General features: G+C 47.6%; 1 protein-coding gene across 4 annotated transcripts in view; it reads right to left on the reverse strand.

The window, feature by feature from the left end:
* The window catches only part of KCTD1 (potassium channel tetramerization domain containing 1), a 182,081-nt gene that overhangs the window by 79,185 nt on the left and 85,736 nt on the right, over positions 1 to 17,160 (reverse strand). For 2 of the 4 annotated variants that reach the window (XM_060028826.1, XM_060028827.1), the window contains exon 1: positions 8,154 to 10,200. The exons of 1 other annotated variant lie outside the window; for it this stretch is intronic. In XM_060028826.1, the coding sequence (XP_059884809.1) occupies positions 8,154 to 9,962 (1,809 nt within the window). In that variant the 5' untranslated portion in view covers positions 9,963 to 10,200. Of the gene's footprint in view, positions 1 to 8,153; positions 10,201 to 10,310; positions 10,840 to 17,160 lie in introns of those variants that run through there. One more of the 4 variants, XM_060028829.1, reaches the window with a different exon arrangement.

Here is a 17,160-nt window from a genome sequence, read left to right on the forward strand (position 1 = left end):
AAAGCTGTCAATCTCCTTGTAAGCCAACTTTTGTGAATCCCCTGGAGTTTGGGCAGCGATTATGCCCCTCAGAGAGTGCCTCCTACGCCCTCTAGCAGTGGGAAGGGTCTGCAGAACAAACTTAGAAGAAGCTGTGGAGCTGAGTATCAAAGGAAAGTAGAGCAGAGAAAAACCAGCTTTGGTATAAAGCATCCACCTGGATGGGCTGCCTGAGGTGACAGTGAGAGGGAGGGGCCTGGGTGAGCCACACTGCCAGAGGCCTCCTGAGACTGCCCATCTCCTAGGAGACCAGAGGGGGTGCTACTGGCCCGAGGCAACAGACGCCCCAGAAGGAGACATGGCAGAAAGGCCCCTGCGCAGCACCCGTACGACCTATTCACAAGAGAAACACTGAAGACGGACACTGGGACTTTATCAGCAAGATCAGCCGTTTTTCATACGTCAAACATTCTGTGCTAAGACAATAAAATGACAGAAAATGTTCATCGACCACTCCTGTTTTAAGCACTTCTTAAACAATAATTCATTTAACGCTGATGACCCTAGGAGGTGAGTATGACCACTGTCCCCATCTGACCCAGGAGGAAACTGAAGACCACGTTGGTTCCGGGCAGAGCTGAGCTTTGGCCCTGGCAGTCAGGCCCTGGAGTCTACTCTTAACATGTTCTATGTGATGGGGCTTCTCAAAAGAGGCTGATACTGTCCCCAGACTCGTCAGAGGCTGGGACCACACACAGCAAAATGGAAGCATGTTAAGCACTGGAATATTCTTCTGTGTTCCCAATTTTTTTTTTTTTTTTTTTTTGCTGTATTTTAACAGGTTTGCTCTTCTTAAGTTGCTCCAGGAAAGCACCTCAGGCAGTGATATGAACCTAATGTTATATCATCTTCTCTTTAATGGATTCTTTTATTTGAACAGCTGAGAATTTTGGAATCAACAGACCATGGATTTAAAAGCAGACTCTGAAATCTGACAGTTCTGGACTCAAATCCCAGCATAGTCACTAACCAGTTGTTGGACCTTCAGTAAATTAAGTCAACATCTATTAACAGACTCCTCCTTTGTAAAATGGAAATAATAACCATAACTCCTTGAAGGACTGTGTGAGGATTAAAGGAGACCAAGTAGCCCACTGCTCCTGAGCGATGCAGAGGCTGCCGGTCGGGGGACCACTTTAAAGCCCTCTGTTATTCATGATGACATTCCACTTCCTAACTACAGAGTCAGCTAGAGGCTGAGACAGTTGACATCAGACTCTTCAAGGAGGGAATCACGTTTGTCTCTGGACTGCAGCCCAGTAAAGTGGAAGCCTCGGGGCCACACACTCCCTCCCTTCACTCCTGCGTGGATCTGGTCCAAATGTCCATTCCCTGACCCAGAACAGTGAAGAAGCCAGGATGGTGAAACAGTTCACCTGTGTAAGTTCCTTAAAAACCACATGGCAGGGCCTTCCCGGGCAGTCCAGTGGTTAAGACCACGCTTCCAATGCAGGGGGTGCGGGTTCGATCCCTGGTTGGGGAACTAAGATCTTGCCTGACGCGCCGCAGCCAAAAAACCCCCCAAACCAAAAACTACATGGCAAGAGCCACAGCACGTTTAGGTATCAAAACAAATCCACAAGCTGAAGAAACGTGGTGGAAAGAGCCCTTATGGGATCCGGTGCTAAAAATAACAGTTCCCTTTGTCTTGTGTTAAGAGAGGAAGGATGGGGACTGAGTGGTGAGACCGCGGACTGACCGGGTGAGTTACCCTGGACTGGGGACATGTAGTTAAAACTAGAAATTGATAATTACAAGCTTCCAAACTAGTCTTGACATTTGGTAACCCAATTATCACAAAGGAAGCAACACTTATCTCTGTCATTCTCCAGTATTCCTTTCCAAATTCCTCTTTCTTCCCAGAAGCCTACAGCCTAACCTCTCTTAAATCTGTCAGCCCTTCGTAGGTAGCACATTTTTGCCTCCTTCCTTACAGACCGGATCAAACCGCCCATCTGCCAGGGTTCACTGCCAGGTGATCAGGGGAAAGCAGTAATTCAGGGTGTGAAGGAGTCTAGACACTCCCAGGAAAGGCTTGCATTACAAAGATGAGTTTCAAATGTCTATACTCAGGTGGAGATGGGGCTGGTGATCGGGGAAGAACTGAGTGGCCCTGGACGGTGCCCGGGGCTTCCCTCCAAGGCCTCCCCAGGTTCCCGCAGTTTCCCAGGGTTCCAGAAATGGACTCGACACAGGAGACCCTTACCGCCCCCCATCCCCGCTCCTTCACGCCTGTGGGACTTCCCTGTACTCCCCCCCACCGCACCCTCCCCCCCCGCTCCCCTCCCCCCCATATTAAAAACAACCGAACTAACTACCTGGAGGGCCCACAAGAGCTGAACTGTTTCCAGTTGCTAAACACAAATCACAAATCTCAGAAAGTAGTGGGTTTCCAGAAAAAGGAAGTTCCCACTGGGGTTTGCAAAGCTGCCCGAGAGCAAACTGCTGTGACAAAAACTACAATTAAAGCTCACTCTGGCCTTCCAATACTGGAAGACCACTTCCATTTGTTTTGAAAATTTGTTTGAAAACAAACTTCCATTTGTTCCCACTTCCATTTGTTTTGAAAATTCTGTGACCCAAGATGCGGACAAATTTAGGATAGGATATGAATAAAAAAAAAAAATTCAGTCATAAAGGAAAGTTTGCTGTCAGATATAAATGGATCTTTTTTTTTTTTAAGGAAAAAAAGACTCCATCAGATTGTTATAGCAAAAGCTGAAAGGAAGAAAGTCTGACGGTAAAAAAAAAAAAAAGTGTTGAACAGAATTACTGAAAACCTAAAACACGTCTAATTAGGTTGGGCCTCCTGTAGTCTGACAGGACGCGCTGGGGTCCAGTGTCTAGTTCACAGCCATGGGCGCTAGGTAATATCCCCTCACATGCAGGTTCAATCCCAGCCCGTAGGGGATATTAGCGAGATATCCTGAATGGCTTAAATGCCCATTTATTTCTAGACCATATAGAAGCTCAATCTCTGTTATAAAGACTCGACACCATTCAGAGACCATCCCCTCTTGAAAGAGAAGGCAAAGAGAAACTTTCACAGATCTGGAAACCCAAAGGGCCTAAAACTTGACAAGTTCATCTGTTTCCCTTGTGATGTTCAGGCATCAAACAGAGAATCACTTCAGCTTGGAAGCCCGTCCTCTGCAAACCCTGACCGAGGGCAAAAACTGAATCCTGTTCCTCTTGCCACTACTTAGCAGGTAGCAAGAGGTTCAGGTAACAATGGTTGAGCTGAGGGACTTCCCTGGCAGTCCAGTGGTTAAGACTCCTTGCTCCCACTGCAGGGGGCACGGTTCGATCCCTGGTCGGGGAACTAAGATCCTGCATGCCCTGCAGTGGGGCCAAGAAAAACAACAACAAAAAACAATGGTTGAGCTGAATTCAGCTTCTTTAGAATATTACTAGTGTTAAATAAAAATGTTTATCAGCACAAGGTTTCAAATTCTAAAGCTCCATTTTCTTTCATTTTCATTTATCAAAGTCAATCAATCTCCCTTTTTGGACCAATTAATTCCCACTACCTATCCCCTATCTAAATTCTCCAAAGAAGTCTTTCAAATAGCATCCTGACTAATTGGTACAATGCAGTGAATGATCAATCAAGAGAAGTAAAAAAGGTTCTAGAAATAAAAGTTCTAGAATACTAGTTTACGTCTGGTCCTAAGATTTTCAACATACGTAACCACAAAGCAACTCCTATATCGATTCTGCTTTTGAAGTGGCAGTGGAGATGCCAAAAGATAACTTGAAAGTCAACTTATTAAATCACTGAAGTGGAGCTTTGGCCTAAATCAAGGTGAAAACCTAAGAGGTCTCATGCACAACTCACAGTCCTATTTGAAGAAGGGGCTCTTCTTGCTTGAAATCCATCTACAATGACGAGAGGATGGCCTTAGAGGTGACATTTGTTAGGGGAACCAGATTTTAAGTCAGAGTTTACGTTCGAGATGAATGGCATCCACTTTCTCCTTTGGTGGCAAACACTTCGTTTTCTATTTCCTGGATCAGATATGATAGATAGTGAGCTGACATATATGTAGGTTCATATCAATTTAAAATAATACACCTGAGTACTCACTGCAATATGAATATGCAAGAGTAAAACTACAGATTTCTTTCGTCACCTTTTAACCTTCTTTATTTTAATCTCGTTTTAATATTTAATGAGGCCAAAATCTTGCCAATGAGACTACTTGCCAAGTGGAAAATGATTAGTTTATAAAGATTCCTGGTACCCAAGCCAAAATAGTAGGTGCTCAGTAATTGTTTCCTGAGTGAATGAAGAAAGTTCCACACTTATGTTAATGCCATTTAGTTTCTTCACCAATTTGAACTTTCTGTAAAGGAGAGCAAACATTCCTGCATCAGAAAAAATAATACAGCCACAAAATATTATTAAAAATCAGGAAAATACCCATTTTAAACAAGGTGGTTAATCCTAATTTCTCCAGATAACCTGTAATTGCCATAGCTGTTAAACACAGTCTTCTGTCACGTTTACAGAAGTTTGATTCCATCTTTAAGAAAAAAAAAAAAAAGTGTATCCCTCCTGCCTAGTCTCCAAATTCAAAATAAGATTTCGGTGATAATTTCAATAATACAGAAAATGCATGTTTTTTCTGGTAAGTAGATAGAATGAGTATTCCTTCTCCCTTCCCACATGACAGCACCTGAATGAAGAGTGGTTTCCCAAGTGCTATTAGTATCCGGCTTCCTCAAAGGCAAGGTCATGAACCACTGGGCGTGCCTCACAGGGAAGCTGCTCTAATTTTCATCTTGGAGACTCTAAGGACAGACTCTGGCCCCTAGTGAAGTCGATGAAACAGAAACACTGGACGTGCACCACCAACCCCAGAATCTCTCCACTAATAGATTTCCTACTTACAGGATTCCTTAAAAGTATTTCTGGAAGTAATCTGGGTTAGGGTCGAGTAGCTCCAACTGAAGGCACCTTTGTCACAAGCTTACGAACGCTGCCAAGTATACTTTAGGTATACGTTAGGGAGCTAATTTTCACATTTTCGTTTGGTACCAAGAAAGGTACAGTCCATAAAAGCTTTAGCAACAAAACTATGATATTTAGAATCTAAACTCCTACTAGTATTCTTTTTTCTGTAAATGATAAAGACTAAAATTACAGATCTCTATCATCCCACCTAGGCTGAAGTACCGTTGACTGAGGCAGGAAAAATGCTGCATTTTCATGCAAAGAGAACAGCTATGAAGAGGTAGGATATGGGACGTGCTAATAAGCCTTTAAATACCACGTTATCTCCACCTGGGAGCTAGATGTTGTACTAGCAACTGGATCACTTAAATCACAACAGCCTTGGGTGGGGAGGGGCGGGAACTAAAACCATCCCTTACTTTGAATACAGACCTTCAAGAGAATTCATGAATGAACCAGTTAAGGTAACCAACACAACCACCAAGCCCTCCACCCACTCCAAAACCAACTAAAACCAGGCACTCCACATGAGTGAAAACATCACCAATTCCATAATCTTCATTAATCCTTGAGTGCATTCATTTTTCAACCAGTCCCATAAGTGATACACTTACGAACACCCTCAAGAAGTAAAAACAGTAAATGCATCGATAGTAACAGGCTCTTCATTTTTTTGAGAAACTTGCAATGTTACAAAAGAATCAAACATCGGGGGTGGGGGGGGGACTGTGGCCTCAAGTGGTCCTTAGTGGAATTCAGCGCCACTCCACTTGATGAGGGTCTAGCCTGTATTAAAGTTAGACAGCCTATGTTTATAATTAAGTGATAATGACCGAAGTTCGAGGTACACAGGGCATTTCCTGGGGATTAATGACCAGCCAAAGGAGTTGCCGACCTAAAGCAAAGCCTCCGGCCAGTAACCCCAGCCAGTCCTTAATCCCCAGGAAATGCCCTGAACCTCAACAGTGATTTTAGTAAATACAGGAGGAAAAAGTTTAATATCAGCTTTGTACTTAAATTAAACACCTGTTTCATACTTAGAATGCTCAGACTTCATAAAGTGAGTTCTACAGGAGTTACTAAAGAGTTCCCTTAAACTTCTTAAGGCTGATAAAAAAAAATGTTCACTCTAACATTAGTGAAAGCAAAGAGGGCAACTTTTTGTAGTGTTTTAACTGCAAGAGACTTAGCTAAGATACTGTTTGAGAGGCATAATGATAACATAACCAACATATGGACCCTCAAATCTACATTTAACCTGGGAGTTACCTGACAATCACTCAAGAATAAAAGAATCAGTGTTCAGGTTTACAGAAATGATTGATCTCACTCAGTTAAAATGAAAGACTGTGACAGAGTGCCTGCAATTCTTAGAACAAAACCAAACCAACTAAACAAACCCCCCTAATCTTTCATGGATCTCATGTCATTATTCTATGTGACACTGGTGTCAAGAAACCAGTAGACAAATGCCAGGGGACAAACTGCTTCATTGTTAAATTCAAGCAGATAGATACTTTAATAAACTCTCTTAGGCTTTTAACTCTTAATTAATCAGGTGCTACTTGAAACCAGGGCATTTTAAGGGTTTTTACCTTATCAGAAGAATGTGATCGTTTATTTCTGCTTTCAAAGAAAAAGCAAACCCAAATTCTCCAAAGAGGAGAAAGAACTCTCCTGTCCATCCTTACAACGCCCTACAACCACCTCCTGGTCTGTCAGAAACTACCGTGCACACTACAAGTGCAGAAAGCCACGTAAGCCTCTGGTCTCGTGTATTTTAGAGAACTTTGGTGTTTATAGTACCTTTCACAGCCTCTGGTCTCCTGTATTTTAGAGAACTTTGGTGTTTATAGTACCTTTCACAGCCCCTTTCTCGGTTGGCCTTGAGGCTTGCTGATTAGCAAGTAAACGTTTGAAAGGGTCAGTGTGTCCAGAACTGGAATTTCCACTTTGGAAAAAGCACAGAGGTACCTGACATCTGTTCCTTGAAAGACCTGCACTACACCTCCAAACTTAGAGCTGAAATTCCTACTTCTGCTTGATGGCAGGGAGGGCAAAGCGGTAAAACCCCCCGTGGCTACTCCTGCCTGGAAGATAGAGCAGAGTCCCCAAGGACTCTGCTTTCTGGCTCCTACAGCACAGTACCCAAAAGATGAATACAGTTTTAATAATATGAATATATTCCTCCAGGAAAAATAATAAGACAGGCATCCAATCGAATCCCCAATCTCCACCCAGATTTCTAAGTGCTTAGAAATAAATAATTTTTGTGTGAAAACAGTTTCCTTATCTTTGTTGAGGATACTGAAGTCCAGAGAGGTGACCTGACTTGCCCAAGGTGGCTCAGCTTCTGGGCTAGCACTCCTACTTTGGTGTTCTTTCCACTCTACTGTGTTGTTATCTCAGTAGTCTATCTTCCCACCACTTATCTGCCCCCTAGACAGAGAGCTCCATGGTGCTAGGAAAGACAGCAATGTTTCAGTGCCCACTCTGCTGGGCACCATGGGGCACACTCCAGTTGGGAGCCTGGCTGGCAGTGGACATACTACCTTTCCATAACTTTAACAAGTGACTTTCGTTTATGAAAACTACATCCCAAATGTTGCTTTACATTCAACTACACCTTATGGTATAAACTGGCACTCAACCGCCAGTCTCTCCAAAACCCGCCCCTTTACAGTAAGTAGGATTGGCATGTTTTCTTTTTAAATAATTTGTAACTTTTTCTACCTTCATAAGTTAGGGCGAATATGTAATACCGTATTTTAATGGTTACTTTATTCAAAGATATTTTAAGTAACTGCTCCATTTATATGCACAGTATTCCTGCACTCTTTGCCTTATAAACTCAGGCATTCATTGGAGAGAGGCTGCGAGGGTTGAGCTGACCCTTTTGTTCTGAGAACTTTGACGTTTTCAGCGTTACTGCGCAGCAGGGATTGTTAGGTAGCTTGCCCTCTCACAGCCTTTAAGGTTAGGTGTAAACTGTCCTGAAAAGCATCAAGAGAGTTAAGCTTCTAAGGGTGAAATCAAATCCGACTCAGCATATTTGCTACTTTGAAAAACTTCCCCCCAACCCAGACCTGAGTTAGCACAAGTTAGTCTCGAAGTGGTACCAGAGAAACATTTCATGCATAGAGTTTGGTTTGGTTACCTGGGTGGGGGAAACAATAGCAGGTGAAACTACTGTGGGAGAATTGGTGCTTCTGTGCCCATTGGCTTCTGGAAGAAGAGGCAGGGGGTCGTGTTTCACGGAAACCACCACCACCGCATCCACAGGCTCCGAGGAGGGGCGGATACAAAGTCTTTTAGGGGAAGAGGGGCCGCAGATTTCCCCCGACCCGAACACGGACTCGTACAGGGCGCGCTTGGGCGCAGCCTCCGATTTCACGTCGGGCCCGACCTGGCTGTCTCTGGGGAGGATAAAGGTGTTCCCCAGCGAGGGCGGCTGGGGGCGGTGGTGGTGAGAGGGATGGGTGGGGGGATGGGGGGAGTGGTGGCGAGCCGCCCCGTTCAGAGCCTCGGCGTAGCAGCCCTGCGGGGCGGGCGAGCCCAGTTTGGTGCCGATGCCCGCGATGCTGTTGAGCGTGGCGATGGAGACGGCGCCGATGCAGTGGTTGGTGTAGGTCTTGGAGAGCTTGGCCGCCTTGGACAGCATCTGCATCCTGGTGCCCAGCAAGTTCTTGCCGATGGCTTTGTTCTCGTACCAGGTCACATCGCCCTCGCTGCAGTGGTCCCGGGGCCGCTGGAAGAACGCCTTGCAGAGGGGGTTGCGCTTCGACAGGTACTTGACGAAGCTGGCGTAGGGGCAGAACTCGGTGCCCGTCTCGTACATGCGCGGCAAGTTCTCCTCGTCGCTGCTCTCGGCGCGCTTCTTGCTCCACGACGACGAGCGCGACTTGTGGTAGGGCCCGAGGGACTTGAAGTAGACGAACTTGCGGCCGTCCTCGTCCATGGCCAGCCCGAAGGAGTCCTCCTCCAGCTCGCGCTGGTTCTCGCGGCCGCGCGTGCAGAAGTACATGCACGTCTCGAACCAGACCTTGTTGAGCAGCCCGAAGGGCGTGTTGGTGCTGAAGACGCTGGAGGTGTAGAGCTTGCGCAGGTCGGCGCGCGTGATGGCTTGCTTCTGCACCACCGGCCCGGCGCCCTGCTCCTCAAGCTTGCGGATGACCGCGGCCAGCGTCAGGTTAGCGCTGCGCAGCTCCGGGTCCTTGGTGAGGTCGAGCGTGCGGCAGTACGGGGGCTCGTTGAGGTAGCGGTTGAGGGAGCTGCGGATGCTTATGAGCGACGACTTGCTGTAGAGCTGGCCGCTCTTGGAGCGGGCCTCGGCGTAGAAGGAGCGCAGCACGCGGCACAGCGCCCCCTTGTCCATGGTCTCGAAGTCCGGGCTCTGCGCCTTCTCGCTCAGGTACTCCCGGAAGATGCGCACGGCGTAGCGGGTGGCCAGCCGGGTGTTCTCGCTCAGCCGGGCCCGCTCGGGGCGCTGCAGCACGTCGGGGTCCAGCTCGGCGCCGTCCCCAGGCGGCCCGCCGCGGGCCCGGGGCGCCAGCAGCCGCGGCGGCGCCTCGGGCTCCAGCGCGGCGCTCTGGTCCATATTGATCATATGGACCGGCTCCGGCTCCAGCTCCTCCCCGGCCGAGTCCTCGGGCTCCAGGGGCTCGTCCCAGTCCAGACCCATCTCTTCCTCCTCCTCTTCCTCCTCCTCCTCCTCCTCCAGCCCCCCACCTCCGTCCTCCTCCTCGTCCCCCGTTATCTGCACCTCCTGGATCTCGTCCTCCTCCTCCTCTTCCTCCTCCTCCTCGCCCGCGCTGCAGTAGTGCGGGCGGCCGTGGCGGCGGCCTCGGCCCCCCGCACCGCGCTCGCCCTCGCCCCGCTCCCCATTGTTCTCGGCGGCGGCGGCGGCGGCGCCGGCGCTGCCGCCCGCGCTGGTGTTACAGTCCCCGCTGCCAGGCATTCTCGCCATATTGCCGTCTCTCTGCCAGTCCTCGGGCAGGGCGCATGCGCTATATTGGACCGCAGCGCTGAGAGCTTTTGTGTTTAATGACCTTCAGCTACCGGGAGGCAAAGCCGGGCTCTTAAAGGAGCCGCGCTCCAATTGTCAGTTCGGAGCGCTGCTCCGGAGGGGCAGCGGCGCGCAGGGGATGGAGGGGTAGGGAGGCGGGGGGTAAATTAGACAGGGAGAGCGTAAGGACCGAGGCTGGCTGGACCCTCTTCCTCCCCCACCTCTCTCCCCACTCCGAAGAAAACTTTGAAGGGAAAAAAAGGAAGGGGAGGGAGAGCTGTCGGTGGGGGTGAAACACTCCCAACTTACCCTCTGGCTGAGTGGCGCGCGGGCCCGGGCGAGAGAGAGAGGGAGGGCCGGCGGGAGGGAGGGGCGGCCGCTTCTCTAAGTAATGCCCGAGGAGCAGTGCCCCTTCCACCGCCCCCTCATTGCCCCCCGGAGCCGGGGGTTCCGGGAGGCGGCAGCACCCGGTGGGCCGCGGATGCTACTTCGAGAAGCCTGTGTCTGGGGCCGCCCGGAGCGGAGCGGAGCAGGCAGGTTAATGAGTAGGGTGGAGGAGGCACGGCGGGGCCCCGCACCCTCTCTGCGCCCGCGGCCAGGGCGCAGCGGGCGAGGCTTGGGAGCGGGATGGGGCTGCCGGCAGCGGCGACTCCCCCACCTACTTGCTGCGGGCGAGGCGCGGGGGCCTGCGGCCAGCCGCAAGGCTCCCAGCTCCCTTTCTGACTCTTGCAAAGGAGCGAAACACGCCCCACGTCAGCCTCATCCCTTTCGACTTTTCCAACAGCCACTTTTAAGCTGTCATTAAAGACCGGGGGCGCTCCCCGTAGGTCTGGGGCAAGTCCGCGCCGGTCCAGTCAGCCTGGGGAAGGAGCGAGGAAGAAAGACTGGGAGGGGCGGGTGGGAGGGGAGACGCGGGAAGAGGCGCTGGGGACCCCAGGGACCCCTCCCCACTCGCCCAGGCCACCGCCCTCCTGCCTCGGAGCAAACTGACACAACTCCCTCCGGCGAGGCGCTCCACCTAGTTGGAGCGAGCAATGCCGGTCCCTAAGATCCGTCGGGCAGGAGGGCGGAAAAAGTGAACTTGGGTCTCGGCCGCCCCCGCCGCCGCCACAATTCCGGCAATTGGGATCCCGAGCGTGCTCTAGTTCCAAGTTTGCCAGCTGCCGTTCGTTTGCCCTCAGGGCTGCGCTGCCTTCGGCGCGCGGGGGCGGGCACCTCCGAAACTGGAAAGGCGGCCAAAGAGCTCGCCCGGGTCCCGCTTTCCCATCGGAGACACTGTCCCACTTCCAGCCAAAGGCCCGCCCCCGGCGCGCCCAGGCTCCGGGCACGTCCTCGTCACCGCCTCCAGGTCTCCCAGGGGCAGCGCCCCCAGAGCCTCCGGAGGCCTCGACTGATTTCTTTGGACGTACAGCCACGGCCACCTACGGATTTCGCCCTGTATTCTAACTTTCTCCTCCTCGGGCAGTCTGAGTGTCCCCCCGGCGCGCTAGTCAACTCCGAGTGCCAGGGGCTAGGGGAACCTACGGAGTCAGGTACCAGCAGCGCGCGGCCCAAGCCGGCCAGCCTGTGCGGCTGCTCGCCAGCTCCTCGAGGGCGTCCTCGGATTTCCTTCCGAGTCTGAGTTCTCAGCAGTTCCGCTGTGAGAGTCTTGTCAATTCCCGGTCCCCCGAGGACCCCCTCTCCCCGGGGCCCTCTGTCTTGCTTTCAGGGCAGTTTATAATTTTGCGCATAAAAAGTAACACATCTGTCCATTTGTAAGAAGGAAGGAAGGAAGGGAGGAAGGAAGGGAGGAAGACTAGGTCTCTGGGCCGCATGGGCGTCTAAGTGGGAGTTGACTGTCTCCACAGCGATGAGTCCTCGCTCTCCGTGTTCCTCCTCGGCCCTGGACGTTGCCGAGCTTTGGGGAAACCGTGCCAGGTGTGAACAAGTTAGAGCAAGTCCCTGCCTCGCGGGCCCTCTCCCGCTCTTCGGGGAAAGACACACACACACACACACACACACACACACACACACACACGCTCTCATCCGACACACACACACACACACACACACACGCTCTCATCCGACACACACACACACACACACACACACACACACACACACACACACGCTCTCATCCGTCCTCCTCTCCGCAGAGAACAGTCTCGGGACGCGAGGAATCCGGAGGTGGCATTCCTCGGGAATCGTCCCTGAGGTGCGGCCCGCTTTGTTCAAAATACATTGTCCCCCGGAAATGTGTAGAAAGGAGCCCAAGGCAGTAGGCAGCTAAGTTAGTCGCATACGCGGGCCCGCGCACACGAGTTGGCACACACCAGTAGCACCGGCTACTTCCGGAAGCCTCTTTGTCCCGGGATGTTCCCAGGTTTTTGGGCCGCCGGAACTCTCCGGCGGGGCATTTCAGCGGTTCTGAGAATTCAGGTGGGCGCCCAGCAAGTTACCTACCAGGGGCTGCTCCCCGGCGGCCCTCACCGCCGACGCAGTGAACCTAGGGGCCTCGTTGGCTCGGGGCTGCGCTCCCGGCTCGGCCTGGGGACTCGGACCCACATTCCAATCCAGGAGCGAAGCCGCTTTCCAGGTCTCCCCACTTCTGCAGGCGGCGGGGGTCCCCCGCTCCCTCCTCCCCGATTCCCCTCCCTGCTGGGCGAGCTGCTTTGAATTGCTTGCAATTTGCCGAAGGCAGTGTGTTGGGTTGGACGCTCCGGGAAACAAAGCAACCAAAAACAGCTCCCAGTTGACGTCAACTTATTTCCAGGAAAGAAAATGGTTTTGTGCTCCCAGGACAAACCTCCCCCCCTTCCCCCTCAGGGCAGGTCTCTACTGGCAAAAGCCAGGGGGCGGGGTTGGGGAAAAGCAGAACCAAAAAACCCCAAGCACAAATAACTTTTTAACGGAGTTGGAAAAACAGCAGCTTCAGATGCTGCCTGGATATTTTGCAAACAACGGGCAGGACCCCCGCTAATGTTAGAGACGAAAAAACGCACCTTGGGAAGTACGCCCTGACTGATTATCGGGCGACTGTGAATCTGCTTCGTGGCACCAGCTCCTGAAACGCTACCAGAATTCTTTCCCCGTAATGATACTTCATCAAATATTGGAAGAGGCCTCTTCAAGTTAGTACCTACAATATTTACCAGGAAGAGCACCCAGGGAAACCAAGAAATTATAAATCTGTTCACCTCCCCCCCAAACACACACACACACACCAACGCTCCCCACCCAAATGTTGCTTAATTTTTAAAACCCAATAACACAGAATTACAGTTGAGTTCATACAGGAGTTCAATTCCAGCTTTAATAAATGGTTCCTTAAAAACATCCTGTCGTTCCACACACTCAATTCCAAACTGACAGAATCAAAAGAGCTTTCTTCTAATTATTGTGGTAGACAGGGAATATTGGTTATCTTCTGCCTATCAGCCCAGCCTGATTCCTCCACTTTGATTTTGCCTATCATGAAGTCCCTTTAGCTCACCACTTGAAACTGACAGCTGTCCCTCACTCCTTTGCAAGGACAGTTATTTGTTGTGTAGCATAGCTTCTGCACATATAAAACACGTATCTTCTTTATATAAAAATGATCCCAGTACTGTATGGTACACTGATTGCAATGATGTAACTGTCAGAACTCTTTACTGTAAGCGACCCTAAGAGGTTTACAACTTCAACAATATGCTCCACATTTTTTGTCTCTTTCATTATCATTATAAAGTACCATCCGTGCTTCTCCATTTCTAAGATTACTTGAAAGTAGTGACATGGTTATTCTGGAAGGAAAAACTCCAAATGTTTTTTCCTCATTTTATAACCCCCCCTACTTACTCCCATTCAGTTCACACTTTATGAAAAGTTACGCCATAAAGAAGCAGATTCAGCTCTTCCTCCTCTTTGATTGCAGCCTTCTGACCTCATCTGTTACATAATTGATGTAGTTGCTTTTGATGTTTCCTCTCCTAAACCGATATACCTGTGTAGTTTAGGCTGGTGCCGGGGACGTGGTGAACACTCCAGTTGTTTTTCATGAATGAATGCGTGAACAGGATCTGTGTTTAGTTAACCCCTATTTTAAGGAAGGAACATGTAGGGGAAAAATCAGAAATATCAAGCATCTGAACTTCTATATCAAAAAAATTTCGTAGGATGAAAAGTAACTATAAGGCAACATTACTGTTTGCAATAATGTTTACAAGTTAAAATGAATGTAATGCCTGCTTTGGTTTAATATTTTCCTGCCATTAGTTCCCTCTCTAGAGGACCACATTATAGGCAGTTATTGGAGGAGCAAGGGACCAGGGAAGGGAGGTAGCTACGTATCAAGAGATGAGAGTTGGGGAGGATTTAGATGGATAAATTCAAGAAATTTTGTGGGCTCTTGAGGGCAGAGGCCAGAAAAAGCATTTAGTTCCTCGTCTAAGTCATGTTTTAGTTCATCACTGTTTTTAGTTGTCACTTTTAAGTCATGCTTTCTTGATTTGATTACTAAAAGATTCATAAAGAACTTTGGAGGTTAAATATGAATTCAAATTGAGGCTGTTTTGACATGTCTGTTTCAGAGTATTACTACTAAATTCTGTTGAATTTAATCGAAGATCGTCTTGAGTAATGTTTTTTTTTGAACTCAGATGAAAATAGAACCCATGTAATCTAACTCCACGAGGTGGAAGAAAACTCAATAAGAGCAGAAACTGTGTCTTATTTATCACTTCAACTCCGGTTCATTTCCAGTACAGTTCCTTCACATATTTTAGCAGAGTGGCAGGTACATAGTAGACACTCAATAAACATACAAATATTTATGTGTGGGGAGAGAGCTAACCACCACAAAAGGTCACGGAGCAGAGTGCTTAAAAATTGCATCTTTGAGTTTGAATCCTAATTTGGCCTTACCAGCTGCCCTCATTATTTTATTATCTTGGATTATAATAATAATGACCCCTAACTCACAGGGTTGTTGTGAGAATTCAATGGGTTAATATGAATAAACGTAATACAGTGTCTGGAACATCGTAAATATTCAACCGTTAGCTCTTAGTTATTAAGACTCTAGTATTTTCCAGGCTTGGTTATAAACAAGAAAACCAAGGCCAGAAAGGCTCACAAAAGTTAAGCCACTTCCCCAAGGTCTCCCAGGCCTCCTTAGGGCAGGGAAGTTTGGCTCTGTAGCCCAAGCTTAGCGGGCCACATTCAGTTTCTAGAAACCAAAGGATGCAAAAAATAAAAATCTTCAAGGGAACAGTTTCCTACCATTAAAATACTTCTGTGTGTCATTTGATTTGGGAATCTTGGAAAGCTAGAACAGTACCAAGCCACGTCCTTGGACTGTGAGTACAGCAGAAATAGCCTAAGACGCTGTCACCTTTGTCACTTGGCAACAAAAAAACTGGGATTATTTTTCTGGGCTATTGGAGGTAGAGACCCATTTGTGTCTTAGAAGAAATGATGGTGAAGATTTTAGAGGCAAAAGGAACGCCCACAAACTCAATCAGACTAGAATTAGGTGTTTTCTGTTGAAACACCCTGGGCTGTCCTGCATAAATCTCCTGGGGGTAAGGAGGGCTTTACCTATTTTTATCTTTGATGTTTTGTCAGAAAACAGGTCAGAGTGAACTTACCACACAGATTGGCAGGAGTAGAATTTTTAGTTTCTAATTGCCACCTGGTAACTATAATTCTTGATCTTTCCACCTAATAATCACCTACCAGTCTCCTACGCTGTTTGTAAAACGAATAATGTATGAGAAGAATGCAGTTTTGCATAAGAGAATCGTGTTTTTGTAGAGCTTAAAAGTGTGTTGTTATTTCTCTTTGTTATAATATTCTGACAATGAAACTCCTCTTGGCTAATAAAGAAGTCAAACCTAAAGGCTGTCAAAGTTAAGTCAAACATAAAATTAATAATGATAGTCATTTCTTTCTTTATCTTCTAGTCATATATATTTAAAGAGCATGTAGGACTGAAGTGGATGTTAGTCCTAGTATTAAATAACATTTATTTCAATGCCATTACAATACTAATTAAGGTGGAAAAGGAGATAAAGATATGTGTTAATGTCATGTAACTAATACATGTATTTTACATAATGGAACAGCTATTTACAGTTGTCTCAGAAGATAAAATATTCCTGAAACTATTAGCTACATGTCAAAAAAGTAACCTATTAAATTAGTAGAAGCAAAACAAAACAAACAACAAAAATGTCAAACATCGCTCTACCCCCAAATGTTGATATGAAAATGTTATTCTTATATATTTTTATTGTCAATATCAGTTAAGATAGCCTTTTAAGAAAGCAAGTAGGCAACCTCTCAAAAGCCACAAAAACGTTCATATTCTATGACCCAGAAATTGCTTCTGGAAATTCATCTTAAGAAATATGTAATTGTGTTTTGGTAAAGTTTGGTTTATTGCATCTGGACCACTCGGACAAATGAGTTTTGCAGTATACGTCATAAAGTGTGCTCTAGAGCTACATTTCATTGTGTCTTGGGCACTGACCTTTGTTTATAGACATTTAGAATCTTTGTTGAATGAACAACAAATATTCAACAGAATATTTGTTGAATGAAGGAAGGAAGAAGTTCAATAAGGGTAGAATCTTGTCTTCTCATGTTCTATAGCAATGCCAAGCACCCTTTGACAAATAACAGTAATGAAGGTGAAGATAAAGTATATGAACTAAAAGGGCAAAGCAAGATACATTTTTAAAGCTCATATTTCAATATCTTCATGACTTGGAGAAAGTTTAAGGACCAGATTTTTAAAGCTCTAGATATCAGAAATTAGTATCTAGGTATGTCATGGCAATTCACAGGACGTGCTGAGGAGTAGGTATGTACCTGCCCCGTGGCTGTTTCTAAATGAACTAAAAAGGAAAAAAAAAAAAAAAAAAATCCCCTTTTAAATACCCAGAAGCACTAACCCACATTTTGAACTAATTGACTTACTTTTTCTTAGGAAAGCTTAATTTAACCGATAGGGGCACATGGGTTTATCTGAATATTTAAAGAAGCCCTGGGATGGGTTTGTTCTAGTTCTTTAATTTGATGCTGGAAATCCAGGCTTTGAACCTGATGTTAGAAGACTGCCTTGGAGAGGGGTGGGGAAACAGGAAACATTGTGACTTTACCCCTCTATTTTGGGATCTAAATTTGTAGAGCCAGG

Source organism: Delphinus delphis, chromosome 13 (assembly GCF_949987515.2).
Source record: "Delphinus delphis chromosome 13, mDelDel1.2, whole genome shotgun sequence".
NCBI classification, from domain to species: domain Eukaryota; kingdom Metazoa; phylum Chordata; class Mammalia; order Artiodactyla; family Delphinidae; genus Delphinus; species Delphinus delphis.